General features: G+C 37.6%; 1 protein-coding gene across 1 annotated transcript in view; it reads left to right on the top strand.

Annotated features, from left to right (window-relative positions):
* LOC150102181 (delta(3,5)-Delta(2,4)-dienoyl-CoA isomerase, mitochondrial-like) overlaps positions 1-26887 on the top strand; it is a 181592-nt gene that overhangs the window by 63953 nt on the left and 90752 nt on the right. The window contains exon 2 of the mRNA XM_090399792.1: positions 16839-17037. Coding sequence (XP_090255918.1) covers positions 16839-17037 — 199 coding nt within the window. The remainder of the gene's footprint in view (positions 1-16838; positions 17038-26887) is intronic.

The following is a 26887-nucleotide window of genomic DNA, read 5'->3' as shown; positions in this document are numbered from 1 at the left end:
ATATCTTCTATATTAATGGTGTCATATGACTTCTCTCTTAGATTTACAACTACGTTGCTTTACCCCATAGTGTTTTTCATCAAATATAGATCATGACGTTTTCAAATTGAAACCGTAAACTAGTCATTCTACATCACCATCAGCAGACTGAAACCGCTGACCAAGTATTCCGTGGCCTATTCCCAGTTCAAACGAAGACGTGCGTAGCTAGTTTTCCTGTGTACCGCTGTCTGTTTATTTAGATATGCAACTCTATCTTCTGATTAAAAGACTAATAGCCGTGGATTTGTAAATATTGAACAATTGGTGAAAGCAAACAGCCTTTCATTTTTACCATTCGCGATTGAAGCATTAAGCAACTATAAAATATACCTTGTGTGATCTACATATGTTGCAAATTTATACATCCGGCAGATGTTTTCGAAGAAATGCGCTCATTTTTCGTGTTGAATGTAAAACACGTAGGTGTTTACAAAATCGCAAACCTGTCAGAGAACACACACAAATACATTGCGTAAATTAATGGAGAGCTGCCATACGAAGTTGTGTAGTGACCTTCCGCGATGAATCCAGTAATACCGTGGAGGTTCGTGTAATAATAAAATCAGACGTAAACGTTATTATTATGACAGGAATACTTTACCTTGGCTCGAGAGATGTGATTTAGGATTTTTTCAGTTCCAAATATGAGAAACTTTGGTTTTGTAGTGTAGCTGCTAGATTAACTAGCAGAGACGTGATTAAAGTTATTAAATTACGGATTATACTGTATTTAAGAACAGCAGCACAGGAAAGTGGACTGTAATTGCAACGAGGGCGATTCGTTAGGCCTAACAGTCGATAGAATCGCCATTGTTAGCACATTTACTTCAGATCCAAATATTTGCAGAAATTACTTGCGTTCATACGCAAATCGTCAATGATGAATGTGTTAGATTTGGACGCCCCCACAGATTCTCTGGATGAAGAACCAGCGTTAATTGTAGTAAATAAACTTTTAAGGAAGTTTAAGCTAAAATGGCCATCTAACATGATAGATCCTGACATCATTATAGACTCTCTAGATAAAGGACTGGCATTCAGCTTCATAAAGAAACTCCTTAAGAAGTTCGAGCTTGAATGGCCCGGCTTCCTAAATTTTTACTCTTTACTGATGAAGATCAAAATGAAGACGCTCCTCAAATGGAGGAAAAATTAAATCTAGTAATCTCAGACTATACTCATTCAGATCAAGGAGAGACGCACGAGTGCAAAAAATGCAAAACTCTCGCCTCGGAGTCAACAAACAAAAATGGCATGGATGAAGATGACCCCCAACACAGATTCTTCTGCCTCCACCAATGAAAAGGTGCCTCCAGTCATTCTTAGGGAAAAGCAGAGATGGACAGTTTTAAGAACCACCATGACCAACCTGCAGATAAATTACTCCACTGCCAAGAACACAGAGGAGGGCATCAAAATTCAGCCCACTACAGTGACTGACTATAGAAATTTAACCAAGGAGTTGGATGTAAGAGGTATACAATACCATACCTTCACACTTACCTCAGAGAAAAATTTAAAAGTGGTACTCAGAGGAGTATCAGAAGACATTGGAACAGCTGAAATAGGTGCTGACCTCAACATGCAAGATCTGCCACCTATAAAGGTCAGCAGAATGTACAGATTAAACAAGACCCCTATGCCTCTGGTATTCGTAGAAATGCACAATATCTATAAAAATATTTATAACTTGAAGACAATCTGTGGGTTTAAGGTCTCACCGGAGCCACTTAGGAAGAGGGCCTCTTCTGGGCAGTGCCATAGATGCCAAAAATTCAGTCATGCCCAGAAGTTGTGCAAAGCTCAATACAGATGTTTAAAATGTGGTGACACCCACCCCACACATACTGCTCCAAGCCAAAAACCACACCGGCTGAGAGCGCTAATTGTGGTGGCCCCCACCCCGCAAATTACAGAGGGTGCATTTGCCACCCAAAAAACAGGCAAACTGAGTTAATCAGTCAATCCATTTCATTATCAGAAACAAGAACCCCAGAAGCTCAAGTTCATCAGGCTCCTGTTAATTTGAACAAAGATGACAGGTGCTCACCCACAATCAACTGAGCACCCCAAGAAAATAAATCTTCAACACCAAACAAGAACATATGCTGACGTGGCCCGTCCCAAAAAAGCAGTCCATGATCAGAATATGCCAAATCCACATTCAAATATAACAGCCATCATCACCTCTTCTCTTGTAAATATGTTACAGGATTTCAGTAATGCAAATCCATCACTAAGCACTACAAAAAGTTACTTGCAGCAGACAGTCCATTTTATCTGCACTCTCCAATGCATAGGAAAAAATTTTCCCCAGATTCTCTAATGATTATTGCATGGAATGCCAATGGCCTTAAAAATAAAATACTAGAAGTACAGGAATTCAATCACAGATATAATCCGGATATATTACATTGACATCCTTTGAATTTAGGATATTGACAATCCTAAATTCAAAGGATATCAACTTTACAGGAATGATAGGTTGGATTATAGAGGTGTTGGTACAGCCATCCTCATCAAAAATCACATCAACCATCATGCTATAGCTATTTCTACAACCACTAATCTCGAAGTCACAGGTATCAGTGTCATCACAAACTCTGTCGGAAACATAAAAATCTATGCTGCTTATAACCCACCATCAAAAACATTGCTGACCACAGATCTGGATGCTATCCTCAGCGTTAAACTACCGGTTATTATCGCCAGAGATTTAAACGCAAAACATCACAAAACAACAGTGTAGCCCTTCATACAAAAATCTAAATTTCAATCATATTTAAAGTCCACCGTCACATCAGACACGTTAAAACGGCCTGATACCTGTACCAGCCAACTCGCACCTACTTCCCTAGCTGAAATTTATGATATTATAAAGAACTTAAAGAATAAAAAAGCTCCAGGACCTGATGGCATATCCAACAAAGTTATTAAACTGCTACCCCGAAAGGCCATCGTACAGCTTACAACAATAATAAATGCTATGTTCAGGTTTAAGTACTTTCCCTCTGCATGGAAGTTGGCAGACATAGTTCATATATACAAGCCTGGCAAGGATCCTCAGCAGCCTCACAGTTATCGTCCCATAAGTCTGAATTCTAATTTGGGCAAAGTAGCAGAAAAAGCTATCCTTTCCAGAATTCAGCTTTCAGTAAAAAAATTAAACATCCTTCCTTCAGAACAGTTTGGTTTTTGCCAGTTTCACAGTACCACCCAACAAATCCATAGATTAATAGAGTTCATTACCACAAGTTACAATTGGCACCAGTACACTGGAGCAGTTTTTCTTGACTTAGAAAAGGCGTTCGACAAATTATGGCACTTTGGGCTATTATACAAGTTGATTTTAGCTGGCATTCCATTAGATCTAGTCCAAATTATAAAATCATTTCTTAGTGGCAGACGAATGCAAGTCAAACTGAATGATATATTATCTACCAGCGACGAATCCTGGCAGGAGTGCCTCAAGGGTCCCTACTGGCACCGATAATTTTCACGATTTACATGGCGGACATTCCGCACAATCTAATGTCATCCATCATTGCCCTATACGCAGACGACACAGCTATACTAACCAGATCTATTAAACCGCACCTTGTCACCAAGAAACTGCAAAAAAACCTGCTGAAATTAGAGCACTGGTTCTCGAATGTAGATTGCAAGTAAACCCTCGCCATTCTCTTCACTAAAAACTATCTCCCAAAGATGGCATCTTCCTATTTAATATCAAGATTCCCTGGAAAGCAGAAGCCAAATATCTGGGTGTACTGCTGGACAGAAAACTAACCTTCAGTCCACATATAAAAGCCTCATGTACAAAAGCATCAAGAGTCATTGCAGAGCTTTACCCTCTTATCAATAGGAATAGCAAGCTGGATAAAATAAAACTGCTCCTTTATCAGTTGATGATTCGACCCATTATTACTTATTCGTCCCCAGCCTGGAGCCACACCTCAAGTACAAATATCCTCAAACTATAGAGAGTGCAAAACAAATGTCTCCGCATGATCTTAAACACACCATGGTATGTCAGAAATGTCCAACTCCACCGGGATACAAATATCCCCTACATCTACTCTTTCCTGCAGTCTTCGGCAGTAAAGTTCTTCTCAGCATCCTCTTCACATCCAAATGAATTAGTGCAACAAGCATCAAATTATGATGAAACAGACTTCTCCAAATATAGGAAACCCAAGGCCATCCTACTTCCAAATGAAGATCTTTAAATCGCACCCACTCATCCAGAGCACTTAGCTCATAAATGTTTCCTCACACAATAATCTTATCAGATAGCAGGGATTATAAAAGTATTTTGCTTCACCCTTATAGTCAGCAATGTCTTGTGTCTGGCGTTATTATTATGTAACGCCTCCAGGGAGTCCAAAGACCCATCAAGGGAGAGTGTGGCAACAACTTCGAACGATTTATCCCCTTCCAACTACTAACCGCGCTCAAATTTGCTTGAAACGCTTGGGTGGCAAATATATTGAGCAAAATGACATTTTGCTAAAAACCACTTAAGCTTTTTTTTTAAATAGATTTTTTAAAATTAAAGTTAACAAAAAGTGGTGAAATTTATTATTTGCAATAAAGCGGTTTTTGGAAGAGAAACACCTCACTGGGGAAAAAAAAAACACTACAGAAATTCAGAATTTTAATCTAAAATGTTTACAAATGTTATTACATTTCTCATTTGCTGTACTCTAATTCTACTTGTTGCATTAACAGTGATCAAAAACAAATAAATAATAAATAAATAATGAAAACCGAGATGAATTTTTCCATCATTTGGACACATGGAAAAAGTTAAAACAGAGATATTGTTGTTATATGGTATCTCCATAGTCTGGAGACTCATTGTGGGAGACCCATACTAACATTTATACACACAAGAAGTATCATACCTTTCCTTAAACTCATTCACTATCAGGGTGTGCACAACTAATTCTGGCAATGTATTCTACTCATTCATCACTCTCCATGCAAAAAATCTAGTCTGCACACCCTTACCACTCTTACACAACTTCTGCAGATGACTCCTAGTTCTATTTGTCATATATTGAAAAATTTCCTCTGTGCCAGTTTTATAAAACTCCTTTCAATATCTTATAAGTTTCATATCCCATCTTTTCTGCCTATCATTTAAACTTGGTAATTCACACACCTTCAACCTATACTCACAGGGAGCATTCCACAACTGTCACCAGCTTGGTCACTGATCTCAATCTTCTCTACCACCTTCTGATCACCAAGAAACCCAGGTGACCAAATCTATGCACAGTGGTCAAGATGTAGCTGACTCATAGCCTTATAAAGAGGGATAATAACCTCCCTGTTTTTACTTGTTAGCATGTTTTCAATAATTCATTGAGCTATTTTACCAACTTTTCCAACATGCCCTCTGAACTTCAACTCTCAGTCCACCATTATTCCCAGTATCCCTATCCTCATCAATTTCCTACAATCCAGTACCATCAGTGTGATACACAATATGCAAAATTTTCAACTCAAAGTGCATAACCTTACATTTTGCAACATTAAATTGATAATTATTATCCTTTGCTTACAATGTCAGTTTATTTAATCATCCTGCATTATATCTATATCACCTTTATCAACTCTTGCCGAACTCAGTTTTGCATCAAACAACTGAATCCCCCCTTAAATCTTTCCCTGTATCATTGATATACAAATTAAAGTGGCCCTAGTACAGAACCCTGAGGTACTTCACTAGTTGCCATCATTCTTCCTAGATTTCACTCCACTGTATACTACTCTCTGGTGTCTGTCTGCCAATCACTCCCCCCATTCTTGCTACTAGATTCATATCCATTCCCATTTGCTCTAATTTTGTAATAGTTTTCCATGTGGTATTCTGTCAGATGCCTTTGCAAAGTCCAACAGTATCATGATGTAGCCATTTCCTTTATGCTATTCCATTGTCACTTTTATTATAAAATGTGAATAAATTACTGAGGCAGGACCTACCTTTCAGAAAGCCATGCTGTCCACTGTAGAAGATCTCATCTCTATCCACCTACCCACTTTTGGATTTTACCTTTAACCAACTTTTCCAATATGTTAACATCCACTCCTGATATACCAATTGATCTGTAGTATGCCCATCTGTCTTGGAGCCACCTTTATGTGATGAAACTATTTTACCCTGTTTTCATTCCCTTGCTAAGACTGATTGAACAACTTCATCAGAGGCAATGACAATTCTCTTGCACATAGTACATGGGCTGACTTACCATCCAATCTCACTGCTATATTCACATTGATATTTTTCAATATGTTTCATCATCATGCGTATCAAGGATTTAGGCCTAGCATGGCATGTTCTGGCCTTAGAAGTCATCGTTTAAGAGGACGTCCTGGTTTTCTTTTTCCTAATGGCTTGTACTTGAAGGCTTGTATTGGTAATCTTTCTGTTTTCATTCTTTGAACGTGTTCCATCCATTTATGTTTATATTTTTTAATTTTTTCTATTACTGGTTCTTGGTTTAATTCTTTAATAATTTCTTTGTTTCTTTTGTGATCAAATAGGGTATACTTTGCAGTTTTACTCATAAACTTCATTTCTGCTGTTATTAATCTTTGTTTGTCTTTTTGTTTTATTGTCCAGATTTAGTTTCCATACATTAAGACTGGACATTAAGACTGGTAGGGCTAATGTATTGTATACTTCTAGTCTGGTTTGTTTTTGAACTAGGTTTGGTTTAAATGTAGAGTTAATTACACCTGTTATTTTTAAATATTTTGCAATTTTTACGTTTATATCTTTGTCATTTTCATATGTGATCATACATCCTAAGTAGTTAAATGAATTCACCTGTTCTAAGATCTTGTTATCTATTACTATTTTAGTTCTTGCTGGATCTTGTCCTTTAAAGGCCATAGTTTTTGATTTTTCTGTTGATATTATCATACCATAATCTTTGGATATCTCATTTAGATCTAAAATAGCTTTCTGATCTTCAGAATTTGTAATTATTATTTGGTTGTCGGCATTATGTTTAATATGTTTAACACCTCCTATTCATCTACCTCCATTTTGACATGCATCTCTGGCATGGCACATCAATAACTACTAAATCTCCACCTGATCTTTGCAAAAGATTACTCAGCAACTAAACAATTTCTTTTTTCCTCTGTAATCTTCCTACCATTAACATTGATTAAAATCATCCTACCATAGTCATTTTTCCTCTTATTTCTACTTAACGAAAAAACTCCTTTGAATTTACTTTGGCCTGCTTAGTTAATTTTCTTTCGTAATTTGATTTGGCCTTTCTTACCATACTAGTCACCCTTCTTGCTTGCACTTTGTACTTCTCTTGAGTGTGCTGATCACATTTTTCTTTGTTCCTTGCGCAGTGCTTCTTTTTTGGAGCTCTTGCTTTATATCTCTACTCATCTAGTTAATCCTTACTTGGTTTATTCTCCTATTATTACTATTACACGACACCTCCAAAGAGTCCAAAGACTCATTAAGGGAGGGTACCAACTCTATCAACTTCCATCTCCATAACTCAATCCACCAACTACAATGAACAGCATCATCTATACCAACACCATCTACTGCCCACCACACAGTTTAAATGGACCATTTAAACTAAACAGATTTGATTACGGTTTTAAATTTGGATACAGAATAAACACTGCTGCACCAATAGGCGTTTGTAAAAAAAAAAAAAAAATCCACCAGTACATTCCTTTGTTTGCTTGGCTTCCTGGCTCAGGTAGGCTGTGATACACAGCATACATAATATCAACTGGTGACTAATTCAAAGCAGAGATGATCACATGTACTTGGACTTCACTGCTGGAACCATCACCAGACAACTAATGTGTTGTTGACCATTGGTTTATGTGGCTTAAGCTAAAGAGAGAGAGAGAGTTAGAAAATAGGTAATTGTCCCACACATGCAATTAGGGCTGATTTTTCTGGGCCCTTAACCAAACAAAAAATCATTTTTCCATAGATCTAGTAACAATTTTTTTTTTTCCCCCTAAGGATGGAACATAGACACCGATCAAAGACTTTTCTTGATGTCTTTTATGAAGAATTTCACAGATACAAACAGGAACCTGTTGCTCTACAAGAAGTAAGATAGATATGTAACTAGTAATTAGCTTACAGAATTAACAACTCATATAAAAAATATTAATTAAAGGCAACTTTAATGAACTTCAATATTTCAGCAACGTCACATTGCCATCTTCAGGAACATAAAATGGTATGTACACGCAGGCACTAACACAAGCAAATGAGGAAGAAGGCAAGAAACTAATATTGTTCCTAAAGTCCTAATGGTGCCCTCTGGCAGGCTAATTTGGTTGTCTTGGCCGTTGGGCTCAAGTTCTCATATTATAAGTCTCCCAAATTTGGGGTAGTTTCATACACCCAAATTTGTTGAGGTTTGCAACGTTTTTTTTAGAGCTGCGGATGATTCCTTGAATAATCTTTTGTACTTGAACTTGCTGCGGTGTATTATTTTAGTTTTCTTCCAACAAATTGTATGGCGGGTATCTAAGGCATGGTCTGACAACTCAGACTGGCTGTACTGGTGAAACCGAATGTAGCTTTGTGTTCTGAAATCCTGATATTTGCTGTCCTGCCTGTTTGGCCAAAGTAGGACAATTTGCAGCTGCAAGGGACCTGGTATACACCAGGTAGGTCTAGTGGAAGTGGTTGGTCTTTGGTAGAGCGGATAAGGAATGCCAACTTTTTATATGGTCTATAACAAGAAGTCAGGTCATATTTTTTGAGGATATTGGTTATTTTTTCAGAGGTGCCCCAGATGTAGGGGATGGTGATAGATTTAGTGTAATCTTTATTGTCGGGGGGGGTTGTGGTTTATTGGTTTTAATATTTTTTGGATTTTTTTGGGGTTATAGCCATTGGCTAAGAAAGTGTTGAGGATGTGGTTTAGTTCAGTGGTTAGGGCATCGTCATCTGAGCAGATTAATTTTGCCCAGTTATATAGTGTTTTTATAACCCTGTATTGTTGTGGGGGGAGGATTGATCGTGAATGTATCTGCCTGTATGGGTGGGTTTTCTGTAAACAGAGAAAACCAAAGATCCATCAAGCTGGCGAGTGATTAAAGTGTCTAGGAAGGGGAGGGTGTTGTTTTCCTCTTTTTCTAAGGCAAACTGGACTCTAGGGTGTTGGTTAGTTAAGTGTGTTAGGAAGGAGTGGAGTGTATCTGTGCCATGTGGCCAAATAGCGAACACATCATCCACATATCGAATCCAGATAGTGGGTTTTTGTGTGGCAGAGTTTAAGGCTTTCTCTTTAAAGGTCTCCATAAAGAAGTCGGCCAAGGGTGGGGAAAGTGGTGAACCCATGGATGTCCCCTCTATCTGTTTGTAGAATTTTCCTTGCCGAACGAAATAGCCTGAGCTCATTGTGAACTGAAATAGGGCTGAGATATCGGGAGGAAACTTGGCTTGACTGAGCTCTAGAGTTTCTTTGAGTGGGACATTAGTGAATAGGGAGGAGACGTCAAAACTGACCGTTATGTCAGTGTGTTGAAGTGAGAGGTTTTCTATACTGGCTTTAAAGTGGGCTGAGTGTTTTATGTGTGATGGTGTATTGCCAGTGTGTGAGCGTTTTGGCTAAATGTTTGGCTAATTTATATGTGGGGAATCGATGCCATTCACTATGGGACATAATGGCACATTTTTTTTATGTATTTTTGGGAGTCCGTATAATCGGGGGGGGGGGGGGTTCTGGAGTTATAAGATTTTAGTTTGTTAGTGACTTCCCCAGGCGAACCGCGACGCGTGTTCTCCTTGCCGACGAAAACAAAACCTTACGGGTGTTAGAGGAAGAGCTTTCAGATACACTCGGTCATGATCTTTGGACGATTCTTTATGATGTCTCATGCGCTTCGGCAACAAAAGAATTCGAAAAAATACATAGTCAGAATGTGAAAAAATACGAAAACTTGATAAAGAATTCTACTTCCTTACCGTAGCCACCACTCAACACGGTAGTCAACTTCTCGTCCATAGTTTTAAAGCCTGAAGCACTCACTGCACTTTCACGTGGCCACAATTTCGCCCTAGCTCCTAAAAGAATACCTGCCAAAGAAATCATGATCCAAATTGAATGTGGGATTCGCAACCTTTAACCACATCGCCAACAAAGTCAGACTGGATGCAACCGGCATTCTGACCAAAGCAAATCCTTTAAAAACCAACTTATCCAAAAACGAATATGCAACTCTACTAGAAATGAAGAAAAACAAAAAAAATAGTAATCACCAAAGCGGTTAAGGGAAACGCCACTGTGGTGCTCAATCAAAAGGACTACAAAGGTAAGCTTAATGCTTTAGTATTAGACCGTACTACCTACCTCCCTATTGAATATAATCCTATCAGCTCTCAGATTAGAACTCTTCACAGATTCCTTAAGAAAGTCGATTGTTGGTCTGTGAAAGTCACTAACAAACTAAAACCTTGTAACTCTAGACCCCCCCCCCCCCAATTATATGGACTCCCAAAAATACATAAACAAAATGTGCCATTACGTCCCATAGTGGATGGCATTGATTCCCCCACATATAAATTAGCCAAACGTTTAGCCAAAACGCTCACACACTATACTGGCATCACACATAAAATAAACTCAGCCCACTTTAAAGCCAGTATAGAAAACCTCTCACTCCAACATACTGACATAATGGTCAGTTTTGACATCTCCCTATTCACTAATGTCCCACTCAAAGAAACCCTAGAGCTCATCCAAGCCAAATTTCCTCCCGATATCTCAGCCCTATTTCAGTTCACAATGAACTCTGGCTATTTCATTCGGCAAGGAAAATTCTATAAACAGATAGAGGGGACAGCCATGGGTTCACCACTTCCCCCCTCTTTGGCCAACTTCTTTATGGAGACCTTTGAAGAGAAAGCCTTAAACTCTACCCCACAAAAACCCACTATCTGGCTTCGATATGTGGATGATGTGTTCGCTATTTGGCCACATGGCTCAGATATACTCCACTCCTTCGTAACACACTTAAACAACCAACATCCCAGAGTCCAGTTCACCTTAGAAAAAGAGGAAAACAACACTCTCCCCTTCCTAGACACTTTAATCACTCGCCAGCTGGATGGATCCTTTGGTTTTCTCTGTTTACAGAAAACCCACCCATACAGGCAGATACATTCACCAGCAATTCCCTCCCCCCCACACACACATTAATACAGGGTTATAAAAACACTATATAACTGGGCAACATTAATCTGCTCAGATGACGATGCCCTAACCACTGAACTAAACCACATCCTCAACACTTTCTTAGCCAATGGCTATAACCTCAAAAAATACTAAAACCAATAAACCACAACCCCCCCCCCCTCCACAAAATTACACTAAATCTGTCACCATCCCCTACATCCGGGGCACCTCTGAAAAAATAACCAATATCCTCAAAAAATATGACCTGACTTCTTGTTATAGATCATATAAAAAGTTGGCATTCCTTATCCACTCTACCAAAAACCAACCACTTCCCCTAGACCTACCTGGTATATACCAGGTCCCTTGCAGCTGCAAATTGTCCTACTTTGGCCAAACAGGCAGGACAGCAAATATCAGGATTTCAGAACACAAAGACTACATCCGGTTTCACCAGTACATCCACTCTGAGCTGGCAGACAATGCCATAGAATTCGTTGGAAGAAAACTAATAAAATAATACACCGCAGTAAGTTCAAGTACGAAAGATTATTCAAGGAATCATCAGCAGCTCTAAAAAAAACGTTGCAAACCTCAACAAATTTGGGTGTATGAAACTACCCCAAATTTGGGAGACTTACATTATGAGAACTTCAGCCCAATGTAGCCTGCCAGAAGGCACCATTAGGACTTTAGGAGCAATATTAATTTCTTGCCTTCTTCCTCATTTGCTTGTGTTAGTGCCTGCATGCACATACCATATTTTTATGTTCCTGAAGATGACAACGTGACGTTGCCGAAATATTGAAGTTATTCATTAAAGTTGCCTTTAATTAATATCTTTTATATGCGTTGTTATGCATATAATAGATATTACCAGTTATGCATGACCAACATAAGCCTTGCTACTAGAATTAAGATAGATGTGAAAATGAGACATTTGGAAAGGTAGCACTTGATCATATCCTTAGGATATGAATTGCAGCAAACATCTGCAAGTTGTAGGACTGTTATGTAATAGAAATGTAAGCAATGTTCTTTGTGGATATAACTTAATTCAAGGCTCCTGAGTGCTAAATTTAAAACTGGGATTAAAGCTCTAAATGTGGTTAGTTGCTATGCTTCTATGAGGATTCAGAAGATCGATGGATAAAGCACTTAACTCTCTACGAAATATACTAGACAGTTTTAAGAAAGGTGATATAACACTTACCTTAAGGAATTTGAATGCCAAGGTTAACACTGATTCCGGTTATGTGCAGAATAATAGGATTATTTGGAATTGGTAATTGTGGTGAGAGACTCCTCCAATTATGGAAGCTTAGATGGACTGAAAATGACCAACACCAATTTAAGCATAAGAATATTTAAAAGTACACTTGGATCTCATCTGATGATATCCACAAGAACATGATTGATTATATTCTAATTAATAGTAAATAGGCGAGTTCTATGCAGAACACTAGGATATAGGAAATTGAGGCCAGCAGAACAAAATATACAGTTGGATGCTACTGTAGACCAGGGGATGGAAAAGATGATGGAGATAGTATGCATCAGCAAATAGACTCAATAAGTGGAGGACAGGTAATAGTTATGGGGGATTTCAACTATGGGAAAATAGATTGGAAGGAGGAGAGGACACATGGGAGGAAGGAAATGGATTTTATGAAGTTACTAAGGGATAATTACCTGAGACAGCATGTAATGGAAAATACTAGGGGTTCGAGAGTGCTCAATCTAGTAATTGCTTCTGAGAATTTGTCTATAACGAATATGACCACATTGCCATCAAGTTGGTGAGAGTGATCATATGGTCTTGACCTGGAAAGTGGCCAAATGTGTGGAATTTTCATTTAAGACTGGATATATTTGGAATTACAGGGTTAGTAAGTATGACAAGCTTTGGAGATTACTTGGATTGGTGCCGTGTCATGTAAAACTGCAAGAGCTGGATGTTGATAGTGCATAGGAAGTGGTAAAGTTGTGTTTGAGGGAGGAAATGGCAGACTGCATACCTAGAGTCAGAGTAAATCAAGTGGGAGTTAAATGGATGAATATTATCATCAAGCTGGAGTTGGGGGGGGGAAACAATTGTGGAGGGAATTTAAGGAGAAAGGTGACCTGCAGGCACATGAACAGTGCAAGGCAAGAAGCATAACTAGTGTGGTAAGAAAGGCAAGAGCAGATTATGAAAGGAAGTTAGCAATGCAGGCTAAAGAGAATCCCAAACAGTTCTTTTGATATACTGCAAGTAAAAGAAAGAATGTATATGGCAAAAATTATTTTAAGGAATGCCGATGGTAGGGAGGTAACCAAATCGGTCAAAATAGTAGAATTACTAAGTGAACATTTTGCAGGAGTATTTCATTCAGGTGGGTAATATTGCAGGAATGAGATAACCAAAGCATATCAGAAATTCATGTTATCAAAGTATTGGAGAAGTTGGTCAACAGCAAAATACAGGAATGGAAATGGATACTCTATGGGCAGGGGGGGGAGGGGGAAGCATGGTTTTATGAAGGGTAGGTCATGTCTCAGTAACTTGCTCATGTTTTATAATATGGTGATAGCTGAGATAGATAAAGGTAATGGGTTTACAGTGATACTGCTGCACATTGCAAAGTTCTTTGACAAGATACCACATGGAATTCTAATCAGTGAACTGGAGCACATTGGGGATGGATAGGAGGGTGGTTGATAGAGAGATACCAGAAAGGAATGGAAATGAAGTTTATTCAGGAGTAGAGTTCAAAAGAAGGCTTGTGGTGTGCTACAGGGTTCTGTTCTTGGACCGCTACTGTTTAATTTGTTCATTAACGATATAAGAAAGGGTCCGGGTGGAACTGTTCAGTTGTTTGCCGATGATGCAAAGTTGGGTAGAGCAATAGTTAATACAGATGTCAAAATTTTGCAGGATTTAGATAGACTGGTAAAGGAGAATGGATATTAGTTTAATGTGGCAAAGTGTAAGGTTATGCATTTTGGGATGAAAAGATTACCACCTGTATACCACATTGGTGGAACTGTACTCCAGGAAATTGATGAAGCCAGAGACCTGGGAGTGTTAGTGAAATGGGGGCACATAGCAAAAGTGGCTAAAGCAGCTCATCAGATCACTTGGGTACTGAAGAATGCTTTGACGAGCAGGTTATTGTTCCTGTTTATGAAGCTTTGATATGACCCCATCTTGACTACTGCATGCAGATCTAGGCACCAGGGTTTCTTGGTGATGAGGAAATTCAAGTAATATCATTATAGCAGGAACAATACTACATATTAAACAAATGGCAGTCAAATAGTCAATTTTAAATTGCATCCAGCTTTCTGCATTCTCCATGCTATGTACTTGGCTAACTTTTTTTTTTACATATACAAGATGTTTTTTTGAGATACAATTGACACAACAGCAGCAGTCAGAATAAGGGCAGATTGGTTTAAAAAACAAGGGCTATTTTTGGATATTTTATAAGTGTGGTGAGAAACGAGTAAGTAGGTTTTTTGGAGGGTGCCAGGCAAGCATTTATGATTTAATGGAGATATTGGTGATATATGGATATAAGCTATGATATTGTTGGATCCTACTTCTTAATTTATACTTTGGATCCGACATATTAGTCACTATGATGTTCTTAAACAAAATTATAAGTTGCTAGTTGATTTCTAATTCAATATAGAGAAAATTTATATTTATAGACTGCGCCACTCTATATCTGAATTAGTTCAAGAATTGAAGAAAAACCAACTCACAACTATCCTCTTTTATATGATGTTATTATATATACTGGCCGAGTATATTTAACTTACTTAATTTTCCCACTATGGTTCGAATATTTTATGAATGGTGCAGTAAACGAGATTCAGGCAAAATACAACTTTTGATTAACAAAAACAAACATTTATTTTAGGATCACAATTTATACGCATGAGTTCAAATCACTAATTAAGATACTACAAACACTTCAGCTCTTCTGATAATACAGTCATACAAACTCTAACAAGATAAATCTGTTATTTCTATATTACAGACTTCTCACAGTTCCTTAAGTTCCAAAATACAATAAAATCGCAGTAACTCCGCTTTACAAGTAAACACTTTCAAATTTTTGCTTCAGTTAATCTTCGCGATAGTTACTGTTAACATAAGGAAATTCTGGGATGAAACTCACACACTTCTCTATATAGGAAAACTAAAGGTTGGAATAATCTTACCGATAATCTTCATCAACATACACACAAACACTTTTTATAACCGCAAACACTTTTAACAATAAACAGCACTCATTAAAATAAATCTTCTAAGCATTAACTGAATTAATTCACGGGCACAATACATATAATCAGACGTTCTTGTATGAATCACTACTGATCACTCTTGAATTAGGGCAATACACAATAATTCCTTAACTTGGGGTTTATATGTACAGATGTTCATTCCTCCGGCATTCAGATAATTCTTTAGGCACTATAATTCTAAACACCGCTATCATTAAACACAACTCTGTTGCCTCTATTTATTTCTCTAGTTACTTCTTACTAAGCTTTACGTTTCAGTGTGTCCTTGAAAGGTCGGCCCTGAAAATAAATCTCAACTAAAATATCGCTAGTCATTCAGTAGTCACTCAGCTATCTTCCGTTGCTTTATTTGTTATTCCGAAACTTATTAGCTGACTGCTTCTCAACTTGTAGACTTTATTTAGTTGCTTGAGTGACTAGCCGACTCGCTATTATCGCACTGTGATTGCCGAATGCCCGATTCCAACCTAATGCCAATCCTTCTCTAATAAATCTCTAATACTCCCCTCTCCTAATTAATTAATTATTCCAGCGTTCGTCGCTTATATATCTCTTTTTCCCCCTAAATTGCTCACATCATTTCTTTCTAAAACTCTTTTCAATAAACCTCACGTGGTGTTCCAAAACGTGCTCGCTCACTTACATACGTTTCCATGACAACAAAACAAAATATAATAAAATTGAGCTATTACATAACGTTAAACTTTCACAAACAGGAATAAATAAAGAATATTTATATTTCAATTAATGCGCAGTTAATTTATCAGATATAAATTCCTATAATATTGACATAACAATACATAAAATAACTTATTAATATTTAATACAGTCTTTTCATTATTCATACATATATCTTTGATTAAATAATTAAATATTAGACAAAATTAAGGTAGTTATATGAATATTAAATTGTAAAATAAGTTGTTTACATTAAATAATATTTACAAGTCTAGCCTTTGTGATGGAAGATCATGTTGGATTCTGAAGCAAATAATAATTACTCTAATCTCTACATAATCAGAATCCAACAATATGATAGACATTGTGGTTAATGTAGATGACTTCATGCAGTGAATCTTTTGATTTCATAAGCATCCAGGTGTAATAATAATAATAAAACAGAATTTTTTACTTTTTCCCTAAACATTCCTCTTTGTGTATTCTAGTATTTGGAGTGAGCCAATAGGTTATTGAATACAGTAGTCTTTTTGTTATTTCTGCAGCTGAGTTCTCTTTAATTTTTTTGTGCCAAACTTATATAAATGTATGCAAGTGATATAAATCTATGTATTTAAATATTTTTAGGTAAAACTACATCAAGAGCATTTCAGCTTCTAACTCCATTTCAAAATGTACTTGGAATTACATTCATTAGATCAATGTCTGAGGCATTTACTGCTCGCTATGAATATGAAACGCTCACAGTTACTTCCCCTCACTCCAGAGTGCTCCATGTGGAACTCAACCGTCCAGCGTATAATGCAATGAACAAGATGTTTTGGAGGTAGGTGTAAATGAAGTTTGATTTTTAATAAAGTACAGTATATTTGGTATGATGTAAATATATGACCATGCCATTAACCCCCCAACTGGCCACAATCTATAGATGTCGAGATAAATTTGGATACGAAGCTCTAAAACCCATTGAATAACATGGATAAGAAGTGCAATTTGGTGTCACTATTTCATCCACATTGACTGGTAGGGAGTTTAACCTGCCTGTTTAATGAAATTCATGCAGTGGGACAGTCCCTGAAGAGTGGAAAGAATGCCATTGCATAAGGGTGGTGGTGGTGGTAGAATGAAGGTATCAAACTATAAGCCAATTTGTATTTCTTTTGTGGTTAAGATTTTGAAGAAATTGGTAAGAACTCCTATACGTAATTGGGAAAGTGAGGGCAATGTCATTTATGCAAGCCAGCTGGATTTGTTAAGTGCCACTCTTGTTTTAGTAGATTAAGCTTGCCAAGAAATTATATTCTTTTATCCTTCATCCACGTAAGCAAAGTTTGAACGAAATACATTCATGACTAGGCTACTTGTATATAAAGAAAAATGACTTCACATTGATTGCCTTTGCATCCCATAATTCAAAGCAGACTCACTCTTTTGGATGTGTATAATACTGTGCATTATGGGATGGACACTATTGAGACTGGTTTCGACCTTTAATGAAGTATCATCAGTGGGAGTGTCCAGATCCAGTAGAGATGCCAAGGTTGTCATGAATGTGTTTCACGTGCAAGCTTCGTTTGCTTACACTTGGATAACAAAATAAAACAATATATTTAAAAGAGCCAAAAGGCTTCAGTTTGGCGATGCAAAATTGATAAAAATCAAGTGGATATTAGATCCAGCATTATTTCAAAGCCTAATATAGAAACTATGAAAGTTTCGTAAAAATAAGTTTACCAGAGAGCTTACAGGAATACACCTGCCGACATTTACGAGTCGCCCTAGCCTAGACCACCTTAGAAAACATAAACACCGAGGAGTCCATATAGTCGCTTTCTAATATTGGTCCATTCTCAATAAGGTTTCACTGGCCTGACAGCCAGTTTTGAACTGGTTGGTTCTCTTTCTCTCATAAATGCTGGTGGGCGTATTCCTGTAAGCTCTCTGGTAAACTTATTTTTATGAAACTTTCATGGTTTCTACATTTGGCCTTTGAAATAATGCTGGATCTAATATCCACTTGATTTTTATAAATTTTGCATTGCCCAACTGAAGCCTTTTGGCTCTTTACTTTAGTAAATACTTTCACGCACTGAGAGAGTTTGCTTACGAAAAATGCACCTCTCCAACATTTCAATTCCCTTAGTATCGAAAGAGAGTTTTTGCTCTTAAGGTTTCTACCTGGTCTCTGAAGAGAACCAACCAGTTTGAAACAGCTGTCAGGCCAGTGAAACCTTATCAAAAATTGACCAAATTAGAAAGTGACTATATGGACTCCTTGGCGTTCATGTTTTCTAAGATGGTCTGTGCTAGGGCAACTCGTAAATGCCGGCCAGCATAGTGCCGTAAGCTCTGTGGTCAATTTATTTTTACAAAACTTTCATAGTTCTATTTTGGCTTTGAAATAATGCTGGATGTAATATCTACTTACTTTTTATAAAACAATATAATTTCTTTGCATGTTTTAAGTAAAACTACATCAAAAGAATGATATCCCTTCCTATAGGGATGCACTCATTAATTTTTTTTATAAATTTTAACGAGTATTATTTTGTTCAAAACATATATATATATATATATATATATATATATATATATATATATTATTAACATTTGACCTCCATGGAGTCAGAGACTCATCATGGGAGGTACTCACTATTGCATACAATGCTCGTCCAACCATGTCTTAAACTGATTCAATGTGTCCACATCCACAACACACTCATGCAATGCATTCCACTCACCAACCAGCCTCCATGCAAAGAACCTTCTTCTCACCCCTTTTCTCACACTCTCTTTATACAGTTTCCAGCAATGGCATCTTGTTCTACTCCCCTCTCCCATTCTATGAAAAATCTCTTCCATGTCTACCTGATAACAACCCCTGACTAGCTTATATGTCTCAATCATATCCCCCCCCCCCCTTCCTCCTATTCATGAGGCTCTGCAGCTTACATCCTCTCAATCTGTCCTCGTACTCCACATTCCAAAGACGACTGACTATCTTTGTGAATCTTCTCTGTACCCTTTCCAACATATCCTCATCACCATGAAAACCTGGCAACCAAATCTGTGCACAATAATCCATACGAGGCCTGATCAAGGCCTTATACAATGGAATCATAACCTCTGTTTCTGCATGTCAGGGTTCTCTGCATCATTGCCATTATTCGATGTGATGTCTTCACAACTTGTACAATGTGGCCCCTGAATTTCAGGTCCTTGTCCACCATCACTCCTAGATCTCTCATCTCCTCTACTTCTGCTAAAGTTTCCCCACCAAGTGTATACTTTGCATCCTATTGTTGCTTACCAAATCTCAAAACCTTACACTTGGCAACATTGAACTGACAGTTTATTCCACTTACTTGCCCATTCATGCAAACTATTCAAGTCCTCTTGTAAAGCATTAACATTAGCCTGACTGTTGTGCATTGCTCTCCCCAGTTTTGCATCATCCACAAACAGCTGGATATCACTAGTTATATAATTTAATTCATAATGGTTAAAATTTAATTAATAATGCTTCAGTCAAATATTCAGCATATCAGCCAAATAGCAGAATATAGAAAGATTAAAAAATGTGTAATTACTTTACCTAGTCATGTGACCACATGAAAATAAATGAATAAATGTACATAAGCTTTGAAAGACCACATAGCTTATGAGAATACAATCTTCGACATTGGAGTTGCCTTAACTTTTCTTACTTAAAGACATAATGATTGCCGAGGTGCCTGTATATTCACCTTTTATCAAATCTTTTGATTTAGCTTTCACTGGTCTGGTAGCTGTTTCACAACTTTGGTTCCCATTGGAGATAAGAAAGAAATCTTAAAAATGATAATTCAATACCAAAATAAGCAATACCAAACCAACAAAAATATTCAATACCAAAGCAATCCTGTTTCAGAGAATCGGATTTTTCATAAGTGAGAAAGCCAATTCTCTGAATTAAAGAATGACATAAAAATAAGATTCTCTGAAGGGGGGAAAAATGTAAAATAAAAAGATCAATTCATGTTTCATGACTATTAAAGAAATTTGGAAACTTTTTTTCAAGTAGTGCAAGCTAAGGAAATTCTGATGCCGAGGATTGTATTCTCATAAGCTCTATCTTCTTTATTCAAAACTCTGTTTCTCTCTCTCTCTTTATACACACACAGCTATAAAATAAATGTGTTTCTTTAATAGCTCCTATTTCTATTTATTTTGCATTGCCAGAATGAAGACTTTTTTTTTTTATCTTCTTTGATAAAATAAAATTTTGCTTTCCCTAAATATAACTGTAAAATTTTTTATGTATAGAGCTAAGATGCTTGAATTTGAAATAAGATATTGAAATGGAGGATATTGTGGATCCGTCTATATTAAAGAGAGTTAAGTTCTGAAAATTTACCAGTTTGTAAAAGCATAACTTTCTCACAAGCTTTCTTTCTAGTAAATTTTCAAAAGTAAGAAAATTTTTCTACATTTCGTACTTTGTTTCTGCCTTGTAGTTCCACAAATATCCCTTATTGATAGAATATTCATGTTTTACAATCTCTCAAGTCAAGACCACATGGTCACTTTCATCAAATGGAGGCAATGTTGTCATGGTAATGAATAGCTCTTCTGATCCTATGACCAGGTTCAGTGCTCTCCCACCCCTAGTCCCCTTCCATCACATGCTGCCTTAAGTAATTATCTTTTAGCAGGTGTATAAATTCTATTTCCTTCCTGCTATGTGATCTTTCTTCATTCCAGTCTATATCTCCATAGTTGAAATTCCCCATAATAATTACTCGACCTGTACTCATTGTATACTAATTTGGCAATGCTTGTCTTCCAGATGCTGAATCTTTTTACTGGTTTGGCTGAAGCTGAATATCTGAAAAACATGCCAAAGCAGCAAAACTGAATCTTCAGTACAACTTATTACCACATCTTTCTCTAATCTAGAGAATTTTAATAATAAGATGATACTCCTTTTTATTACTTGTATATGGGGAAATATATGACCCCTGCATTAATTGCAGAGGTCATATATTTCCTGCATTGGTCTGGGTAGTGACCCTTCCCACAATGCATAGCATTTATACATATCTTGAAAGGGTGTGTACTTTGCATTATGGCATGCAAAAGCAATTGATGGGAAGTAATTTAACATCTGTATACAAGTAGCATAGTCATGAATGTATTTCATGCACAAACTTTGTTTCTTACGCTTGAATAAAGAATAAAACAAGAATATAATTTTTTGGTAAGTTTAATCTAATTTGCAACCAACTGAAAAAAAACTTCCCACATCTTGTTTTAGTACACTAGATGTCTTTTACAAGAGAGTAATAAGAGTGGATGAGGGGGAAGGCATAACATTGTCACGTTTTTGGGATTTTGCAAAGGTATTCATTAGATAGTGTGCCAGCTGACAAGTTGGTTTTTAAGTTGCATCAAATAGGTTTGGACATCGATTGGCTTAGATTGGTAACTGCATTGTGAAGCAGTATTAACGAAATGGAAGGTCACAAGTTACCACAGGGACCAGTCCTGGACTGATCTTTGCTTTTTAACATTTATTACAGAATTCAGTTGTTTACAGATGATGAAGCTTCAGAAGGTTAATAATGCTGTTTCGGCTCTTCAATAATAATGCTGATGTTTCAGCTCTTCAAGCAGACTTGAATAAGTTGGATAGGTGGATACATGAATGGGGGAAGTTAGTTTAATGTTACTAAATATACAATTTAGAAATTTGAGATCCACAGATGTGGATGTTTCATACCCACTGAGAGTTATTACTAGATATCTCAATCATATCACCTGAGCTGCTTTTTTGTGTAGTAGAATGAGGACAAGGAACAAGGACATTAGGAAGTGGGGAGGGGCATCCCTGGAAATTGCAAAACGAAGTAGTGAGTGAGTAAGTTTATGTTATGGAGAGTGGTAAGAGCATAATATGCCCAGAGAAGGTGGTAAAAGTGCAAACTGTGGAAAAGTTTAAGGAGTGGTATGATAATTTGTATTGTTTAGTAATGACCTCCCATGATTAGTCTTATGACTCCATAGAGATTAGGAAAATTATGTTGCTTAATTCCCTTCCATCTTCTAAGAAGTTTGTGATGCGTGGAATTTTCGTCATCTCATTTTTTTATGATGTCACACCAGATCATTAGTACCTGATATTTTTTACCATATAGTCATTTTTCCATTATTCTAGAGCATTGGTTCTCAACTAGTGGTACACGTACCCCTAGGGGATACGTGCTGGGCCATTCAGGGGTACACGAAAAATAATCAGTAATGGCAGAAAAACAAGTAAAGTAAACAAAATGCAAAACGTTAGTTATGGAACGATAAATGTTAAGTTTGAATCACCACTAATGGAGTCACTTCAAAACTAACTCACATTAGCAAATGATGATTGGTGAGGACTTGGCTATGAACCCCTCCCCCAAACCACTCTTTTACCAGTCATTATGTACAGTTCATGCATCACTTTTGTCATTCATCCTCCTTTCCAGAACAATCACGTGTTACTAAGAAATGACCTCTGCGATAATGAACCTTTCACTGACTTCCATTTGCGACATTTCTAGAACTTCTCAAAAAATATAAATACATCCTAGCCAGACTGTTTGATCAGTTCAGTTATTGACTGAGTATAAGTAAGTGCATTGTCTTTAATTGTGATCTTTTCAAGTAGTTTTTTTATTTAATGTTTAACGTAGTTTCAGTGATTTTTAAGCGTGTCAGTTATGGATCAGTGGTTGAAAACAGGAATGGTTAAAAAACCAAAATTTGATGTGGATTATAACCTGTTGCCAAGTACTTCTCAATACGTGTCTGCAGCTACAGGTACACTCACACCTGGAGATAGTAAAAAGGTGTGTGCCTCAGGTACTATACAGAAGAAAAGGAAATACTGTGAAGAGTATATTAAATATGGGTTTTCATTTGTAGGGGATGATGACTGTCCTAACCCTTTGTGTGTGGGGAAGTATTATCCAACGATATAATTTGAAACTAAACATCCTATATATAAAAACAAAGAAATAAATTATTTTCAGGCTTAGAAAAGCGTCCAAATGTAACGTCATACATGACGTCAGGAAAGACGTCATGTATGAAGTTACATTTGGATGAGAATGCAGTTGAGGCTTCCTACCATATTGTTTATCGCATAGTTAAATGTGGTAAAAACCACACCATAGCTGAAGATTTAATTTCTCCTTGTATTGAGGATGCCATTTTTGTAATGTGATTGATGGTTATTTCATTGGAAAGGACATTAGTTGGTCGAATTGTTGTGGTGTATGCACTGATGGAGCCAAGTCTATGTCAGGCTGTTCTATAGGCATATGCAGCTGAGTTAAGTAGCTCCCCATGAACCATGGAGTCACTGCTGTATTCATAGACAAACTCTTGCACCCAAGCCTTTTCCTAGTGAACTGAAAGACGTTCTTGATGAGGCCGTAAAAGTTGTAAATTTTATTGAATCAGAACCATGAAACTCCAGATTGTTTAAAGCGCTGTGAAGAAATGAACAACCTTCACAGCACATTACTTTTATATATGGAGGTAAGGTGGCTGTCTTGTGGTAAAGTACTTACACGGCTGTTTGAACTCCAGAATTTTTTGAAGACCATCATTTCCATCTTGCTCCAAAGTTTCATGACAGTGATCGACTTCAAAGTCTTGCATATTTATCAGATATTTTTCTAGAAATAAACAAACTCAACTTGGGACTTCAAAACAGCTCAATCACTATGTTCAAAGTAACTGACAAAATTGAGTCAATGATTAAAAGACTTTTGGAAAGTGTGTATTGAAAGAGTTCAGCCTGAGGTTTTTGAAACTCTGGAGAGATTGAAGAAGTGGAAATGAATGGGGAAGTGAGTGGTATTATTATTATTTCGGGCGACTCCAGGAGTCCTTAGACTCATCGAGGGAGGCCCTAAACATCATGTCCACACAACTATGCGATTACATTCTCACAGTATCTATCATACCTTGTCTTGAACTCGTTCACCATCATAGCACCCACAACAGACTCTGGCAGCTTATTCCACTCATTTACCACTCTAAAAGTAAAGAACCCAGCTCTAACACCCCTGCTATCCACACTCTTGCCCAGCTTCCATAGGTGTCCCCTAGTTCTCCCACCACCAGTCCTGATCTCAAAAATATCCTCTGAATTAATCCTATAGAATCCCTTTAGCAATTTGAATGTCTCAATCATATCTCCCCTCCTCCGCCTAACAACTAGTTTCTGCAACCCACAAATCTTCAACCTGTTCTCATATGGTTCATTCCATAGACCTGTTATCATCTTAGTCACTCGCCTCTGGATCCTCTCCACCTCCTCCCCATCAAGAAGGAACCGAGGTGACCAAATCTGGGCACAGTAGTCGAGATGAGGTCTTATCAAGGCTCAGTACAGAGGTACAATAACTTGCTTGTCTCTGCTCGTCAAGGTATTTTTCAACAACCAAGTGAGTTGATGAGCTGATTTAGCTACTTTTGCAATGTGCCCCCTAAACTTCATCTCCCTATCCACCAACACTCCCAAGTCCCTGGCCTCATCAATCTCTTGGAGTACAGTTCCACCAATGTGGTACACTGCTGCTAATCTTTTCACCCCAAAATGCATAATCTTACATTTTGTCACATTAAATTGACATCCATTCTCCTTAGCCCAGAACTCCAATCTATCTAAGTCATCCTGCAAAACTTTGACATCTTCTGCATTCACTATTGCCCTACCCAACTTTGCATCATCAGCGAACAAATGAATTGTTCCACTTAGATCCTTCCCTATATCGTTAATGAACAGATTAAACAGCAGTGGTCCAAGAACAGAACCCTGCGGCACACCACTAGTCACAGGCCGTCTTTTGGACTCTACTCCTGAATAAACTACTCTTTGATATCTCTCCATCAACCAACCACCTATCCATCTCACCAATCCTATATCCATTCCCATATGTTGTAGTTTACGGATTAGTATTCCATGTGGTATCCTGTCAAACGCCTTTGCCAGGTCCAGCAGTATCACTGTAAACCCATTTCCCTTATCCAGCCGTCACCTTGTTATAAAACTTGAGCAAGTTACTGAAGCATGATCTACCCTTCACAAAGCCATGCTGTCCCCTGTACAGTATCTCGTTTTCATCAATCCATTCCTGTATTTTTCCTTTGACTACTTTCTCTAAGACCTTGACAATGACTCCTGATATGCTGATCGGTCGGTAATTTGCAAACCGTAGTCTTGGATCCTCCTTTATGCAGTGAAACTATTTTCCCCTCTTTCCACACCTTCGGGACTAAACCAGACCTGAGACTCAGATTAAACAACATGGTCAAGGGCACTGATAATTCTTTAGCCGCTTCACGCAAGACCCGTGCCGGTATACCATCCAATCCCACAGATGTGTTCACATTAAGGTTCTGTAATAGACTAGTCACCTCCACTTCATTCATCACTATTCCCGTATAAACTAATGGTTCCTTCATTTTTTCAATGTCACCACCTGGATGATATGCTTTTGCAAAGTGCACGCTCAGTAACTCCACTATATCGACTGATTCAGTGACCTCCTTACTATCGTCATTCCTTAAAATCATTTTGCCATGTACAGTTTTTTTCTTGCTTGCAGCATATTGAAAGAACTGTTTGAGATTCTCTTTTGCTTGCAAAGCTAGTTTCCTTTCATAATCCGCTTTTGCTTTTTTTACCACACTCGTTACCTTTCTGGCCTGCACTTTATACCGTTCGTGTGCCTGCAGGTCACCCATTTCTTTAAATTCCCTCCACAGTTGTTTCTTTTTTTTGCAGCTCAAGCTTAATGATGTTATTCATCCATTTAACCCCTACTTGTTTTACTATTCGGACCCTAGGTATACAATCAGCCATTACCTCCTGTAAATGCTCCTTGACCACTTCCCATGCTCTATCGACGTCCAGCCCTTGCAGTTGTACATGCCATGGCACTGATCCAAGCAATCTCCTAAGCTTGTCATACTTGCCAGTAGGGTAATTCCACATATACCCTGTCTTAATCGAAAATTCTACACCTTTAGCCACTTCCCAGGTCAAGACCTTATGATCACTCTCACCAATAGGTGGCAACATGGTCATATTCATTACAGTCAAATTCTCAGATGCTATTACCAGGTCAAGCACTCTCACACCCCTAGTATTTTCAATTACATGCTGTCTCAGATAGTTATCCCTTAATAATTGAATAAAATCCTTTTCCTTCCTCACATGTGTCCTCTCCTCCTTCCAATCAATGTTACCTTGAAATCACCCATAATAATTACCCTCCTTCCACTCATTTCATCAATTTCCCTATGCATACTATCTCCACCATCTGTTCCATCACCTGGTCTATAGCAGCACCCAACTGTATATTTTATTCTGCCAGTCTCAATCTCACACCAAATAGCCTCAAATGAGCTCCTTTCACTATCCTGCAATACAACTTCAATTCTCCTTGGCTGCAGTTCATCAGCTATCATCAATAAGACCCCTCCCCCCCCCATTTTATTGTCTCTATCCCTCCTAAACACACTATAACCTACACATTCTATCCCACTAACTATATCATCTTCCGTCCGCCATGTTTCACTAATGCCAATAACCTGTGGCCAGGAAGAGCCAGTCAAGGCCAAAAATTCTTCCTTCTTGTTCCTAA

The sequence above is a fragment of the Typopeltis vanoorti genome, chromosome 10 (assembly GCF_054136105.1).
Source record: "Typopeltis vanoorti isolate ZY-2024b chromosome 10, IOZ_Tvanoo_1.0, whole genome shotgun sequence".
NCBI lineage: Eukaryota > Metazoa > Arthropoda > Arachnida > Uropygi > Thelyphonidae > Typopeltis > Typopeltis vanoorti.
Note: the sequence above shows the minus strand (reverse complement) of the source record. Positions and strands in the feature narration are given on the sequence as shown.